At 43.5% G+C, this 17173-nt stretch overlaps 1 protein-coding gene across 7 annotated transcripts in view; it reads left to right on the top strand.

The window, feature by feature from the left end:
* The window catches only part of tnika (TRAF2 and NCK interacting kinase a), a 106810-nt gene that overhangs the window by 16451 nt on the left and 73186 nt on the right, over nt 1-17173 (top strand). For all 7 annotated transcript variants that reach the window (XM_049597171.1, XM_049597170.1, XM_049597167.1 and 4 more), the window contains exon 2: nt 7753-7818. In XM_049597171.1, coding sequence (XP_049453128.1) covers nt 7753-7818 — 66 coding nt within the window. The remainder of the gene's footprint in view (nt 1-7752; nt 7819-17173) is intronic.

Below are 17173 nucleotides of genomic sequence, written 5' to 3'. Positions count from 1 at the left end.
TAGCAGTAGTTTTAGTGGTAGCAGAAGTAGTAGAAGTAGTTGCAGAAGTTGTAGTCGTAGCAGGAGTAGTAGTAGTGGCAGTAGGAGTAGTTCTAGTTGGAGCAGTTGTTGCAATTGTAGCCGAAGTAGTAGAAGTTGCAGTAGTTGTAGCAGTAATTGTAGTAGTAGCAGTGGTAGTAGTACGCTAGGGGTCATAGAAGTAGTTGTAGCAGTAGTTGCAGTAGTCGTGGTAGCAGAAACAGCAGTAGTAGAACTCGTAGTAGTGGTAGTAGTTTTAGCAGTAGCTGTAGTAGCAGAAGTCTTAGTTGTAGCTAACTGGCCTGGCTGATTATCGGGGCCGATATTAAGAATTTAGAATAAAGAGTTATCGGTATCGATGATTTTTTTCCACCGATATGCTGACATACAGTTTTGTTTTCCTTGGCTGCGCTGTTTTGCTCCTGGTGTGCTTCTCACTGCCTGCATGTACCACTCTAGGCTCTTAAAAGCAAACACAAGACCTACCTTTTAGCCTGGCTTTTAATTGAGCTCTTCTTTATTTTATTTTAGCTTATTTTATTTTATTTTCTATTCATTTGTTTACTGGTCACTGTCCTGCTGACAGCTACTGTTTCATTGGAAAAGTTCTTAGAATAAATATGTGCTTAATTGCATTAGTGCTTTGTCAGTGTCTTTTTTTAAATTCTGTGATTGTATGATTTTTACAGCAGACATATCGGTTGTAAATATCGGCTGTCGGTATCTCTGTTTCATAATAATTGGCATCGGCATCGGCTCTTAAACAAACACAAAACACTAATTGTAGAAGTAATAGTTTTAGTAGTAGCAGTAATAGTAGTAGAAGTAGTAGTAGTGGGAATTGGAGACAAACCGACACAGACACAAACAGAATTTTCATGAGTGGATGTAGAGAAGTGCTCCTCTTGTAGTTTGTTGGACCACTTGTGTGTGAAGAATAAAAAATGGAGATCAGCCACCCATAGCTGATGAATGTCATGCTTTCAGTGTTGCACTGAATGCCAGCAAGATAACATTGCTCTAATTCTGACTTGTAGATAAGTGGTGATTGAGTTCAGGGGAACTGTGTCAGTTATGACAAACATGTTGTCGCTGTTGTGTGAAAGCCTCGCAGGTCAAACTTTGCTTTAAAGATGTTCTCACGGAAATTAAAGGAAGTCATAGTCCCTTGTGGGTTTGCAGGTTTCTCAGACGTCTGGCCTGCAGTGAAATGATTTCGGAAACTATTGGATATGTAAAAAGAACTGCATGGTCATCAGGGCTGAAGTACACCTCATCTCAAAACTTGACATTTTGGAGAACTGGTGTGTGTCTGACATCAAATCTCATTTTAAAGGGACAGTTCACCCCAAAACCAAAACCAAAACTACTTCTGTATCCTTTATCCTTAAGTGCTGTTTATTAGTGTAGACTGTAGATAATCCATAGACCTTGTTGTGGACAGTTTCATGTGGGAACTATTTTCTTTCTACCAAACTACACCTGCCAACTGTATTACAGAAGGAAGCGCACATATACACACGGTTGAGAGGCTTGTAATTGTGATACTGTGAGATGTAAACATCAATGGGGTCCTCCACGGCTAAGCTGTAGCTAGCTCAGTGGTGCTAGGTGAGCTAGCAATAGATGCACACCTGCTTTTCTGCCATGATACAGTTGGTGAGTGTGGTTCAGTTGAAAGAAAGTAGTTCCTACATGAAACTGCTCACAACAAGGTCTGTGGATTATCTTGAGTAACCGGGTCATGATTTCTGGAAAGTGACATTTCTGTTGAGTTTTTAAATGTATTTTTTTGACACTTTGAGCACCATAAGTGGAGTGCCATGTAGTTCTATTATATTCAAGAGCTGGCAGAAATAACACTACAGGTAAGAGAAAAAAACAGTGTATTTTTTATTTAGGGGTGAAGTGTCCGTTTAACTTCCCTCAGCACTTTTGTGTTGTTTTGAAGCTACATTTAATGTGTTACTTTTATTCATCAGCTTCACACAGACACAGAGACGCATACCGTGATTCATCAGCCACCGGTGAGGTCATGCGGCAGTCATGTGACTCTGGCAAACGCTCAACAAGGAACACAAAATAAGAAAAGGGGAAGGGGGGGCAAAATTGCTCAGTCATAGGGAACTCTAAACCACTGACACACAGATGCGCACACGCGTACACACATATACAGGCGCACTGACAAAGCCCGGCGCACGCTGAGAGCTCATTCTGCAAGTGGCCTATAAAATATGAATGATATCGTGCTATATTTTTATCAGCGAGCCTAAGGACATGTATGAACTGGAGCAGCAAAAACGCTCTGTTTCTATAACCGCAGCACTCATTCTGTGTTTTGTGCATGGAGGTGAAGCTCCACATGCATGCCTGCATCATGTGTCTTCCTGTGTTTGTGATGCTTATATGCATATTCATTTACAGCAATGTGTGTGTGCTTGGTGTTTCTCTTTCATACCGTCTGAATGTGTAAAAACAGAACGCGAAAGAGAGTGCATCCCTAGATGTGTCATGGGAGTTGCTGTCAGAACTTTGTATGCAGCTCTGAGAGTTAATTCACACAGCTGCCAAACACACACACACACACACACACACTTGGAGAGAGAAAAAGGAAGTGTGGGGAGGAAAAATCTACCTGCATAAGCTGAAGGCCTGATAGCAAGGCAAACAATTGCAGAGCTTGCAGAACGCTGCTGTCTGCACTGTTGAAAGAGGCTCGCAGTCTCTCTCTGACTCCCCTGTTTTCCGCGCACACACACGCGTTTAGTTAGACACATACTCTTCATTTCGAGCCCACTCATACTCGTTAGAACATTTGAACACTAGCCCTTGTGTAGGAGTGCGCTTTTGGCACAGTGTGTGAGTGTGTGTGCGTGTGTGGTTATGAGAGTGCGAGAGAGCGAGACAGCAGGAGGATGTACTTGAGACGAGAGAATGACGAGAAAGACGAGAGAGTGCGAGAGAATGAGTTTGTGTGTGTTTTTATGTGAGGGGAAAGTGCATGTGTGAGTGTCTGCTGCACACAACAGAGAAATAAGGGTGAAAAAAAAACAACGACAGGAAAAGGAAGGAGAGAGCAAGAAAAGGCCCTGTCTTCAGAAAGCGCTGACAGGTTGACAGGTCTGCTGAGACCTGCAGAAACAAACATATAGAGACAGAACGAGGGAGACAAAGAGAGGGGGAGAAAGCAGGGGTGAAAGATTATATTGATGCACTTGAGTGCGGTGATACTATATCAAAACACTGTATGAATATTTGATTAATAGTTTAAGTACAAAGATTTGTGGCATTTTGTGTTATGTTTAAACCCCCAACAGATCTTCCACTACAATGTAACAACACATAGCTAGCATAAATTAGGCTCACGATACGATATTATCACAATACTTAGGTCATGATATGATATTATTGCGATATGCTGAGTATTGCGATACAGTATATTGCGATTTATAACCTTTTTTCCCCAACTGCAAATTATTTCCCTAAAGGAGAACATCAGTTTTACCTCGTAAGATAAAGTTTTTAGTCTGTTCATTGCACTTAAATCATTTTTATTGCAGCAAGTGATGCATAGCAGACAGACTGACCAACTCCGACACTTCACTCAGCTCTGCTTGTGTTTATTGCAACTTTGATCACTGGTTTAAACAAACCCGGGTAGCCAAAATGACCTGGCTAAATTAGGGATGCCAGATGAAATTAGCTGGGCCATGCCCGGTTGCCCGACTCGGCTGAGGCTCAGCATGAATGACACCCCAGTATTTAGCCATATCAGCTGGCCTGATACCAGCTGGGCCATTATCAAAAATGACCTGGCCCAGTGTTGGCCTGGACTTGGCATGCTGGATGAAATTAGCCAGGCCGCGTCTGGCTGCCTGACTCAGCTGAGACTCAGCATGAATGATGCCCTAGAATCAGGTCAAATCAGCTGGCCTGATACCTGCTGCTGACATTGCCATCACTGGGCGGTTATTAAAAATGATCTGGCCCGGCATTGGCCTAAACTCGGCATGCTGGATGACATTAGTCGTGCCGCATCCGGTTGCCTGACTTAGCTGAGACTCGGCATGAATGACGCCCCAGAATCGGGCCTCATCAGCTGGCTGGGTTCTGGCTGCCTACACTGTCATCATTGGGCCATGATCAACAATGGCCTGGCCCAGCATCGGCCCAAACTTGGCATACTGAATGAAGTAAGCCATGCCACATCCTGTTACCCCACTTTGCTGAGGCTCGGCATGAATGACGCCTGAGGATCGGGCCAAACAGCTGATCTGATTTCGGATGCCAACACTGCCATCACTGGGAGGAGTTGTGGGTGATGGCTAGCTTGACAGCAGTCTTTTTCTTAGTCAGCTGAACTGAGTCCTCTTGTGCTTTTAGGGTCATACAAAGGCAGCAGCTGATGTTTGTGTTAGTGTCACTCGATTCTCTGTGGTCAAACTAAATGTAAATGCACTGAAACAGCCCAGGCTACATATGACTACGTCCGGTTTTCAAAGTAAGGTATTACCATAGTTTGAACATATATTGAAATGAGATTAATTGAATTATATTCACAGAGAGTACAAAACACATTACCTGCCTCTCCTACAAGTAAAGAAGTCCCACTAAATTATGATGGAAATGACTTTATTTTCAAAATGATGAATTGCTTTGTTTTCTAACTGTATTGAAGCACTTTCTTTGATTTAAAAAATATAGTGGAATGTGGTGTTACATCAAATTGAATATTTCCTCACTGAATAATTGAAGTTTTATCAGTCCAACACATGATTAGACACTCTGCTGACAGTCTGATGACACTTCTGACAAAATGTGCTTTAAGTGTAAAACACAAAACTGATAGAAATTAAAATGGAAAACAAGTAATCTGGAAAAAAATAAAACGGATTTCACAGGGCCCTGATTGAGCATGCAGGCCTACACAGTATTATACTGTAGAGCCCCAGAATGCACTTTTAGTTTTCTTTCTTCATTTGGCCATAATCCCGTGTCACTTCCTTCCCCATGTACTGTGACAGCACACTTTGATCTTGCGAGTTATGCCATCAAAGTTAGCTGAAAGTTCAATCGAAAATTCACAGGCAGGGCATGAAAGAGAAGTGCAAGGAAGTGAGAAAGAGAAGGCGACAAAGAGTCTGATAAAAAAAACAACAAAAAAACCCAGGACAGACCGTGAACGACAGACACAGGAGAGAAAAGTGACGAGGTTAGAGACGAGAGAGACTGGGATGGAAATAGAGTGCATGTGTGGCTTTTCAGAACAGAAATAAAGAGATACTTTATTGAGAGGGGAATTGTCTGTGAAAAGTGGGTATCGTGTAATATCGTCTGTTCTCAAGCTTTGCATGACTCCCAGTGCGGATCTACACAATACTGCAGTTTATTTCTGTGAATCAGCAGCGAAATAAGCCTCCAGCTTTGCCTGGAGTAAGAGATCTTCTTTGGCTCGTCCCTAGATGATATTGAAGAGCCATTTCAAAAGTGAAAAAAGGATGAAAAATGACAGCCATCACCTTGGATACTGGTGTATTTTTAGCTGGTCCAGGAGAATTGGTAACAAGGCAATCCACGACAAATAGTTTCTAGTGAGAATCTTCAGAGTGAGAGCCCTACAACCCTACAGAACCTCACACTTTAAAGGATCGCTGATGATAGACATTTTGAATATGGAATTCTTGAGTAAACAAGGGCCCAACATTAGCTCTGACATCTCCACAGGCCTCTGGCAGAAAGAATGAGGCACAAAGTTGAAGACAGCTGAGACGGACAGCAAAGAAAAAGACATTTGCAGAACTTTTTCATAGCGAGAAGGGCGCACAGGGAGAAAAGAGACGTAAAAGAAGCTGGTAAAAGGGCCTCAGTGTTTCTGAGACCCTGCTGGAACGAAGGACTTGTCCTGGACCCTGTCAGGAATGAAGGCGAGAAAGAAAGCATGTGTAGATAAAAGGGTGAGGGAGACATAGATGGACTTCGGCTGGTTGGAGAACAGAAGCTGGTAGAACAGAGAGAGTGTGAAAGAGGGAGAGAAGGAAGGAGAGGGTGAATACCAGCTATTGTTGGAATGCCGTAGCAACATGCAGCAGAGAGGAAGGGGGAGGTGTGTGCATGTGTGTGTGTGTGTGTGTGTGTGCGGAGGTCAGTGGGTTTTATGCACTGTTCAAGTTGCTCCCTGTCAGAGATGCGTCGAGTTCAGTGTTGGCAACCTAGCGACTGTGGGCTTAAATTATTAGCTAGTCTGGACCCAAGTCTAAAACAATCCAGCACTGCATTTCAGACCAATGTATCAACACCCAGAGAGCTCAGCTGGTAGAGTAAGACATCAGCAGTGTTTGGGTTAGAGGTCCAAATCACACCACTGTTAAAAATGCCAACACTTTCATCCCTATTCATCATATTTTGACACTCGGGCAGAAGCTCTTGGTGTTTTTATAATGACACCAGGGCAGCCTTTTGCGTTGTGTCTTGATTTAGGGGGTCAGTGGATCTTGATGACGCAGAGAGGCTCAGTGGTAAGTCACATGAGTTGACTCGAATGACTACGAAGGGGTAACCTGCTAGGTTCAGGCAACAAAACTACTCGGTTAGGGTTAGGGAAAGATCATGGAAGATGTTGATAAAATAACTTGACGTTTACTTGTGATTTCACACAGGACACAAACACCAATCTCCCACGTCAAAGTCCTTTGCTTTTGCACTCTTTCTACTATGTCCATTGCTCTGAATGATGCAGATGGGTTTACATTGGAGCTGGTTGGCAGCCCTGTGCGTCTCATACACATGCTTATATGCCCCGACATCACTTTTATAACTATAGTGATACTATAGTTATGCCGGAGGTACTGCCTAAGTGGTGTATTTTGCCGCCCTGGGAGTGAGACTGTCCGCTCCGTCTTTTCGGGCATCTGATTAGGATGCAGCCTGGCTCCTCCTGTTGGAGGTGTTCTGGCCACGTCCCACTGGTAGGAGGCCCTGGGGTAGACCCAGAACATAACAACACAATAGACAGGACTAGAGTCTACTGCCATGATGGAAATGTCCAAAGACAAGTTAGCCATGACTACATGACCGCCAGATATTTGTACTGTGCTGTGTTTTGCTCTATGTTATGTATGTTATTTGTCTTGTGTAATGCTCAGCGGTTCACCCTGCTAGCTAGATAACTTTGGGTAAGTAATTTTATCAAAATTAGCTAAGTAACATTGGCTAACTTAAGTGGGAGCTAAGTTTTGGTGGAAAAAGTCTCAAGTCAAACACTCATGAAGAGTTACACCTGTGCTGCGTTCACACTCACGCAAGAACCTTTGAATTCAGACAGTGGTAGCCACCAGCACATATTACAATTCTGTGGAAGACACTGCATTTCATTCAAAACCAAAAATGTCAACCTCCTGGTGGTGCTAGGAGTCATTGCAGTTCATCCTCTGAGGACCATGTCAGTGTCAGGTCAAAACTTCTTAGCAATCCTTCCAGTAGTTGTTGAGCTATTTCAGTCTTGACCAAGGTGCTGGACCGACTGACCTACCTGCTGACTGTCCTTTCTGGTGCTACGTCTTTAGCATGGCTAAGAAAATAGACATGTCATGCTACATCATTCCTGTCATCTGTACCGTGTTGCATTAAAAAAAGCTCTATCTGGAAACCTTTTTTTAAACATTATGTTGAGTTGTATATATGAATAACACTTCTGTTCATCCTAATGATCCCGCTATGTTTCCTTTGTCGTTCCAGGATCCTGCTGGCATCTTTGAGCTGGTTGAGCTGGTGGGAAATGGCACCTATGGACAGGTGTACAAGGTAAGATAAGCACATAAACAGACTTTGATACACATTAGTCTGTCTTTGTGATAGCAGCCCCTCCCCTCTCTTATCAGCTTTTGTTCATTCTTTCCGAGCCTATATGGAATAAAGAATAGGAATGTGCGCTGTGACTGAAGGAAACAGAGAAGACAGGAGATAAAAGCAGTGCGCAAGCTTGAGAGAAATGGAGCGAATGTAAAAGCAGAGAGGAGACGCAGAAACTGGGGCACATTAAAGTGCTTTTAGGAGTATTTCCCTTACTCCTTTTTCTTCACTTTCTCCTTCTCTGCTGCATTTGCATGACTTTCTTTAGCTCTGCAGGGGGGTTATGATTCCTCTCTGCTTGATCAGGTATTTCAGGGGCTTTCTCTGAGACACAGGAAGTGCTCAGTAAGAGTGACGTTGTGACATCACTGCGGTTTGAGGTTTTTCACTGTCAGCTGGACTCAGCTGTTTCCCGCTGTCGTTTAAACACTATCTCTCGCTCCATGTCACTGTCTGAACTTCCTCTTCCCTCCATGATGGCCCGTCATTCGCTGGTCCTCGCTTCCCTTTCCTGATTCTGCTGCTTCATCCTGCCACTCTGCAGGATGCAGCACCAGCCTTTGACACTTTGTTTATTAACCCCCTAGCCGGAACAAACATGTGTTTGTTCAAATACTTGAAGGTGTGGACATGTGAAGGCCCCTGTGAGTGCATGTGTTTTGTGCGTGTGTGAGAGTGTGTCTAATGGAGCGGGGAGTCAAGGTCAGGTGGTGATGGAGAGGAGCTGTTCTTACAGCTGATTGGACCAGATAAAAGGTCAGCCAGAGGTCGGACATACTTCTTCACGCTTCTAGAAATAATCTGACATCCTCACATGTGTGTATGTGTGCATGTCTATGTGTGTGTGTGTGTGTGTGTGTGGATATTAGGGACAGAAGGGAGGAAAAAACACAAAAGGAATGGAGAACAGGAGAGTTATGTGGATCCATCTATTGCTGACTCTGCTGTCTTGGTGAAAGTCACGGCTCATTTACTGGCTGACATTCAGCCAGTCTGTTCCTGTACATTACCGAGCCACAGAGTGCCTATGGCAACAGCACCAGCCTGTTGGGTCTGCAGACCATACAGCTGATCCACACTGGTTTGTGATTGTGTTGAACAGTGTAGTATAATACTCGATGGAGTCTAAACTGAAGTTGGTTACATGCTGCTGTTGGTCGACAGATCCAAAAGTGGCATTTCCATGATTTCATTTGAGAGTACACCTATGAAGTTTTGAATGTGTGCAATAGATTTTTTGTGAGCTTCAGTGATGGATGACATACCTGAAAGAACATACCCAAGGAAAATGAGATATCTTACCAGAAAATACCTTTGGCTGAAGTTAAAGTCACCTATTAGAATATTACTGGAGTAAAAGTTTCAAAGTGTCTGACATTTACTGTGCTTCAGTATCAAAAGTTATTTTATGATACTAAATGCACTGAAGTATTGAAAGTACAAGCAAGTAAGCAAGCAAGTTTATTTCTCCTTTACAAGAACACCACCTTAAAATCAAGCCTGCGTCACACTTGAAGAAAAACAAGGTCTTCTTCACAACTGAAGGATTTAAGGAAACACACTGCAGTGCAGCAGTCACCCTCACAGTTCCCTGTCACAAATCTTCATCTCCTTGAATCATTACTCATCCTTTCTGCTGCAGGACACCATTTTCTTTTTCCACCATGAAGTTGGTCTTGTTGTTATGTCGTAACTATAGCATGTAGCATCTGATCTGACTGCATCCTGGGCTTGACTGGAAATCGAAACTTAGCTGCAGCCTTGAAAGCACTTGTTTGCACGAATGTAACCTGTGATCTAACTTGCAAGCTAGGAGCACTTATTTGCCAAACCTTCTGAGGTTTGAGTAACGAAGATGCTCAGAGGGAAGGTATCGGAGCAAAAGTGAAAGTATAAAGTAAAGTAAAATTAATTTGGTTGTTCAAACAAAACAAGTATGACACCAAAATATCACCATGAGCTTTTTAATAACTATTTTATAACATTTGCAAACTATTTTTGACTCACTCCATCCATCCATCCATTTTCATCCGCTTATCTGGACTGAGTGTGGGGACAGCAGGCCAAGCAAAACACCCCAGACATCCCTCTCCCCAGCAACACTTTCCATCTCCTCCTAGGGGACCCCAAGGCGTTCCCAGGCCAGATTAGATATATAATCCCTCCAGCGTGTTCTGAGCTCCTTACCCTACAGAGGAAACTCATTTCGGCCGCTTGTGTCAGCAGTCTCATTCTTTTGGTCACTACCCAGAGCTCATGAGCATAGGTGAGGGTTGGGACGTAGACCGTCCAGTATATCGAAAGCTTTGCCTTCTGGCTCAGCTCCCTCTTCACCACGACGGTTCAGCTCAGCGCCGGCATCACTTCAGACGCTGTAATAAACTGCCGATCCATCTCACACTCCATTCTACCCTCACTCATGAACAAGACCAAATATAATATGATAATAATCTGATTAATTAATAATAGAAATAATAGTTAGCTGGAGCTCTAATAGAAATATCAATCTTTAATAAAAAATAATAGTACAAAAGGCAGAAACTATAATGGTTCAGATATTTCCCCTTCAGCGCCATAGAATAAGATGCAGATGTACACCAGAAAGGACTGTATTCATACATACAGATAAGGGGCAGAGTCACTTGAGTAAAAATGCCATCTGTTTTAAATTCCTCATGCAGTGGAGGCAAGCCGCCTGAAGAGGATCAACGTCTTGTGAGCAGGTGAATCTCAGAGTCACTGAGATGATAAATTGACCTTCAGCCTGGTGGGTATTAGTGAACTGGAATTGCTCCGGTTCTCTGAACCAATTTTAGACACTTGTTATATCAGGAAAATAACACATAGGAGAACCGAACTGTATGTGACTCTGGACTGTAGTAGTAGATACTGTCGTATCCCCAGTCCGGATCAGTGAATTCTTGTCTGTGTGCTGTGGAGCTGGACTTTGAATTTTCTCACTCAGATGTAAAGATCAGAGTCAGGCAGGCTGTAAACACATTTTATTCCTCGTTTTGAGTCCAAAAATAAATTCAATTTGCTCAGTGGCCAGGGGCCAGTTTTGCTCTGATGTATCTGTAATCATAGACTGCAAGTTAACAAGTTGAGCCTTGATACCAGTGTTCTGCTGCAGTGGAGAAAATTGAGAATCTCTACAACACTCCTCGACTCAAGCAATCTTTTATTGTGTTCCTTGTTTAATGTTTCCAGAGATTTATGCAGATTAATATATCAATATTATCAGATACAATCGTCTAACAGCAACATTGCTGTTTTTTCATTTCACTGAAGCTGCATTATTCATTCATGTGGATAGACAAATTTATGCTACCTTCAGGCTTGTTAAAAGTTTAATAAGCCTGTCGGCTGAAGTGAAAAATGCATCAGGTAAAAACGAAAAGCAGTCAAATTTCCTGAGCAGCTTTCAGATTTGAAGTTTAGTTTAACAGAAATATGACATGAAAGCATCACAAAACAAGGAACCCGTTAAGGAGCAGTGTGTCGGATTTAGTGCCATCTAGTGGTGAGGACTGCAGATTGCAACCAGCTGAAACGTCTCCCATGTGCCAAGCCTGAACGCCTGGTGAGTATTCCGTCAGTGTTCATTGTTTAGGAGGTTTTTACTGGAAGACGGATTATCCGCAGAGGTCTCTTCCTCTCCAAAACAAATGGAACCGATGATTAAAACTTGTAAAAATATTGAATAAAGCTGTTAACATAACAAATCATGCTGTTCGGCACTTTGCACATGGGCTGCTAGCCCAGCACCTGCTTATGTTTGCTCACCTTTATCTTTAATAATGTAATTTGAGCTCACCTTTTTTCTGATCCAGATGTTCAAGAGGTTCCTATTGGGAGCCAAATTATCAGGGATGTTAATCGATAAAAACACAGAATGATGTCATGTAACAAATCGGTGTTTCTCTGATGCTGTTGGGCTCATTGCAGATGGGCCACCAGTCCAGCACCTGCTAATGTGTGCTCACCTTTTCCATGCCACCATTGGCAAAAGCTGTGACCGAAGGCATTATGTTTTCGGGTTGTTCATCCGTCCCTCTGTCCCATTCTTGTGAATGCAGCGTCTCAAGAACGCCTTTAGGGAATCCCTTCAAATTGGCACAATGTTCACTTGAACTCAGCTATGAACTCATTAGATTTTGGTGATCAAAGGTCAAGGTCAGTGTGACGTTGCATCCATTTCATTCTCCTAAACTTGATATCTCAACAACACCTTGAAGGAATTTGTTCACATTTGACACAAACCCCTTGGACTCAAGAATGAACCAATTAGAATTTGTTGTTTGAAGGTCAAAGGTCAGTTTTTTGGCCAGTACTCTAGAATTCTCTCATGAGCTAAAATCCAGATGTTAAGGAGGATTTAACCGGGAGTGGAATAATTCGCAGAGGTCCCTTCCTCTTGAAACAAACTGACCTGGTGATTTAAAAACACTAAGTAAAGCAGTTTCACATTTAAAAAAGTGTTTGTCGCAGAGGGGCTGAAATCTACAGTGGCCGACGTGAAAACGTGAATGGCCCTATCTAGAGCCAGTGTTTTGTTTGCTGGTTCTGGGCTACACCAGAAACAAGGCGGTGCAACATGATGGACTCCTTGGACAAGGGGCCTCTACATGTGTAGATACAAAGGCAATTAATAGGGATGCACGATAATATCGGCATGTTGTCGGTATCAGCCATTATCGACTTTAAAATGAATTGGCCAGCATAGTTTTTCTTATTTTGCACAATGAATAAATATTACATACGTCATCTGCTGGTGGGCCATCACAATAAGAGTAATGCATGCATAATATGATGTTTATTCTACTTCAGAAGAGACTTAATGATCACTAAAATTAGGTGGGAAAAAAGTGGATATATTGATATCAGTCAAATGAGTTGTCACATATTGGAATATCGGATATCGGCCATAAAACCAATATTGTGCATCCCTAGTAATGGAAACACTACACTACAGTTCTTATTCCTAGGTGATAATACAATAGTGAAAAAATACGTATTATATTATATTTCGGGTGGCACAGTGATGCAGTGGTTAGCATTGTGGCCTCACAGCAAGAGGGTTCCTGGTTCGAACCTGGAGTAGGGGTTTGACCCCCGGGATGGGTTCTCCCCATGTCAGCGTAGGCTTTCTCTGGGTACTCCGGCTTCCTCCCACAGTTCAAAGACATGCAGGTTAACTGGTGACTCTGAATTGTCTGTAGGTGTGAATGTGAGCGTGAATGGTTGTCTGTCTCTGTCTCTGTCCAGGGTGTACCCTGCCTCTCGCCCAGTGTCAGCTGGGATAGGCTCCAGCCCCCCTGCGACCTTCAACTGTATAAGTGGTTATGGCAAATGAATGAATAAAAATTATATTCAGTTGAACCTTAAATGTATAATAATCATTTGTTTGCCTTTTCTCACATTAGATATTTTTCCTGCGGCAAAAACACGACTCTAAAACCAGTCCAACTGCATTCTGCTGCAGTCGTTTTTACTCAGTGTGTAATGAAGCCAGAGTTATGTAAGTTTATGTGTACCCATGCATGCACCCTTTTGTGTGTGTGATCGTAATGGTCAGCGCAGTGTTTTATGTTATTGGTGTTAGAGGGCCGGTAATGTGCCACGTCGCTGCAGTTCTGTGTGTCTGGGAGCAAGAGATAACAGGTTTATCAACAATTCCATTACCCCATCTAGTTAAATGATACAGATCTGCTCCACACTGCTCTTTCCTCCCTCTCCATCTCTCTCTTCTCTCCCCCTCTCACACACACCCAATGTCTCATCTCAATTAAAAAAATATCTTGAAAAGTTGTTCCAGGTTGTTGTTTTTTGTTGCAGTGTTTTTCCCCCCCTGTCAGCAAAAAATAGTTTGGGGCCGAGAGCGGTGATAGACGAGTAGCCGCAGCGAAAAGATAATTTTAGCTTCTGCCTCTGTCTCCCGTTTCTCATCTTACATCTCAGTGGCAGTTCTTTTTCCTCGTTTCCCCTCCTCTGTCTAATCATCCCCATCCCTTCTTCATCCCTCGCTCCAGCGCGCTTCTCTTATCAATATGTAATCATGTTTTTTTCTTGTTTCCCCTGTTTTTTTGGGCTGAAACTTCCCTGGTGAGCTGTACTTAAGGGAGCTGCCTGTGCCTACAGTATGTGTATATATAGCTTCTACTGGCTGCTCTAAAAGGGCCATAAATAGAGAACACGGGTAATGCTGAATAATTAATCACATTCTCTCTCCACTTCTCTCCCTCGCCGTCATCCTCCCTCTTTCTGTTTCCTCCTTTAGCTCCTTCTCTCCTTCCATCTCCCCCTGTCCACTCCCTCGTTGGTATTTCCTTCCTTTATTTTGCCACGTCTCTCTCCTCCACTCTCATCTCTCCAGCCCTCCCTCCTTCTTCTTTTTTATCATGCCTCTGTTTCTCCACTGTCTCCCCCTTCTCTCTTTCTTTCTGATGCTTGTGAATATTTGATGGGACTTATGGGAGTTGCAGTTCTCCGAATTGAGGAAGTGCCTTGCTGCACACAGCGCCATGGCAAGAGGGCGGGAACGGGGGACCCTCCCTCGCCGACCATTGGCCAACACGCTCCCTTACTGACTGACGGGACGACTTATTGACTGACAGACTTATTGATCGGCTAATTGATTGATCACAGCTCCTCGCCATTCCCGCAGGAGACGTCATTTTTCTCCCTGATGGATGCAAGGACAAGTTGAGAGGGCAACTAATCATATTTTGGTCATATGAACACAAACACACCACCGACACACACGCACATGCCTGAGCGCGTGAACGATGACACATTCTGCCCATCGCCTGTCTCCTCGGCTTTGGCAGCGACAAAACATTTCCTGCGTTTGTGCTGGTTTGTGTGTGTGAACGTGTGTGTTGTTTTCATACTTTCTCGGCGTGACTCCGCTGTCGCCATGCAGCGAAGGGAGAGGAAGGCGGGGGGGGGGGCAACCAATCTTTTTTTCTTTCTGATGACAGAACACTTCCACTCTGCTCCTCCTCAGGCAAAGTGCTCCACACACTCTTTAAATATTCACCAGTCACTTTGAGACACACACACGCACACACACACAAAGCGACGGTTGGGGACCTGGGCCGTATGGGCTTTTATGCTCACCCACTGTGACAGCCGCTCTGTACAAAGAGCAGCTGTGTGCTTTCCATTTACTGCATTGGTGTGTGTTTAAACCAATGTGTGTGTGAACAAGGGTTTGAAGGAGGAGCATGTATGTGACATGCCCTTATGTCACTGTGTGTGTGTGTGTGTGTCTCATGTAGGTAGGAGTGAGGGTGGTGTGTGTGTGTATGCATGTGTGTCACTCCTAAAAAGTCTTACCATTGGTTTATTTAAAATTGGTGACCACAGATCAGAGGCGTGTGCAGTTATGACCTCATGCATTTGCTGATGTCATGGTAATCTTGTTACCGTGGCAATCCGGGGTCTCAGGATTTAAACAAACGGATGGGATGCAGATTAGGATTACGGCTCAAGTAATGCTTCATCTTGTTAACCAATCACACCTGTATCTTTCTCTTTCTCTCTATACCCCTTTATCGCTTTTACCTGCAGTGTCCCTGCCTGTTTTGCGACCCGGCCCTCCTCCTCTTCCTCCTCCTCCTCCTCCTCCTCCTCCTTCCTCCTCTGCCCTCTTAAGAACCGAATAAAACTTCAAAGTTGCTTTTTTATCTTCCTTATCTGTTGGAAGTCACGCTGCAAAGGACTGTGGGAGATTTTTTTTTTTCTCTCCCCACATGCCCGCCTCAACTACACATGTGCCTGCACACAAACACACACACACATATCCGCACACCTCAGAGAAGCAGCGTGAAGTGTGAAAGCCTGGCATAAGAGACTCCGAGGAAGGATGGAAGAGCGAGTGACGTCATTTATTCCTCTTTGTTTGATGTTCTTAACTCCTCCAGCTACTGTGTTTCTCAGCGGGAGAGAAGATCAAACATGCAGTGTGTATCTCGCTGGAAGGAGACGCTGATCATACTCAAATGATAACGTGGCAAATCAGTGGCTGACATAACACTTTGTACTCTATTGTTATTATTTCTTCTTCTGCACATGATACTTATTTAATTACAGTTTACCATGACTTTATCCCATGACTAGAAACTCTGCATCAGTCACTCAGACTCAGTATTGTAACATAAAGGGTGATGATTGATGATTTATTGATTGATGAACTCTTCTAACACAGAGCTGCTCAGTAGGAACAAGCCTTTCCCCGCTAACCTTTACACAGTTCTGCAATAAATCCGCCTTCATGAAGGTTCATTCACTGCAGGGTCATTTTAGAAGATGTAAGTGGTGGTGCTGTTGAAATACATTGCATTATACAGAGAGGTGTTTGTGTTACTTTGCCGTCTCTCATTGATAACAGAAAATAACACAAACACCTGTCAGTATAATGCAATGCAATTGCACCACAAACTGCAGCATCCAAACGGGCCACACAGCTGAATCAACACTTTTTTTTCCAGAATAAAGGTTGGTATTGTCCATCTCTGAAAACCATGGATATGTTTCACATTTCATATACAGTGGATGGGCCCTATATTAAAACTTTTTGTTGTGACAACACTGTGGTTAACACGTGGTTCAGTTTCACTCTCAGAAATAAAGCAACCACATAGGTCGATTGTGCAGGCAGCTTTTTGTGGCCCATACTCACGTTCTAAGGCGGTGCCCTCTAGTAGCTGTAGTAATATTACAGGAGCAGAGGAGGTGACATGACATGGCATAAAGAGCCACCAAGTCTTTGTAATATTGTACAAAAACAAGTCTGTATAGGCTGGGCAGGAGGGGTGGTGGATGGGTCAAACAAACACAGGGCTTTCACCCAGGAGACTCGTGTTCATACCCTGAGGTCAATGTTGACAATGTAGCCTAGCATGCTAGTATATTCCTACCAGCTCACCTTTTCCCCACTTTAAGGGCAGTGGCCTTGTGGGTACCTTGTGAGGACGATGAAGACCCATGCAGCAAACAGTGATGATAGCAGTAGAATTAAGTGTCTAGATAAGCTCAGGGCTGCAGTTAAACCTCATGAAAAGCCCATGTGGTAAAGACTGCAATAAAGCCATTGTTGGTGAACGGCACCTGAATGCCTCACCATCCTTCCTTCTGCAGAGTGGTCCGGATGGCTTTAAGCTAGTTACCAGCTAATAACGAGCAAAGCTAAATTAATGTTTATAAGCCAGCGTGTTCCCAACTATGGTTTGGAGCCAGTAAGCTGTCACTGAGAGAGGGGTAACAATATGTAGCATGCTATACTAATGACATATGTGACATA

The sequence above is a fragment of the Epinephelus fuscoguttatus genome, linkage group LG14 (genome assembly GCF_011397635.1).
Source record: "Epinephelus fuscoguttatus linkage group LG14, E.fuscoguttatus.final_Chr_v1".
In the NCBI taxonomy this organism is placed as follows: Eukaryota; Metazoa; Chordata; class Actinopteri; order Perciformes; family Serranidae; genus Epinephelus; species Epinephelus fuscoguttatus.
This window is presented reverse-complemented; position numbering and strand designations above follow the sequence as displayed.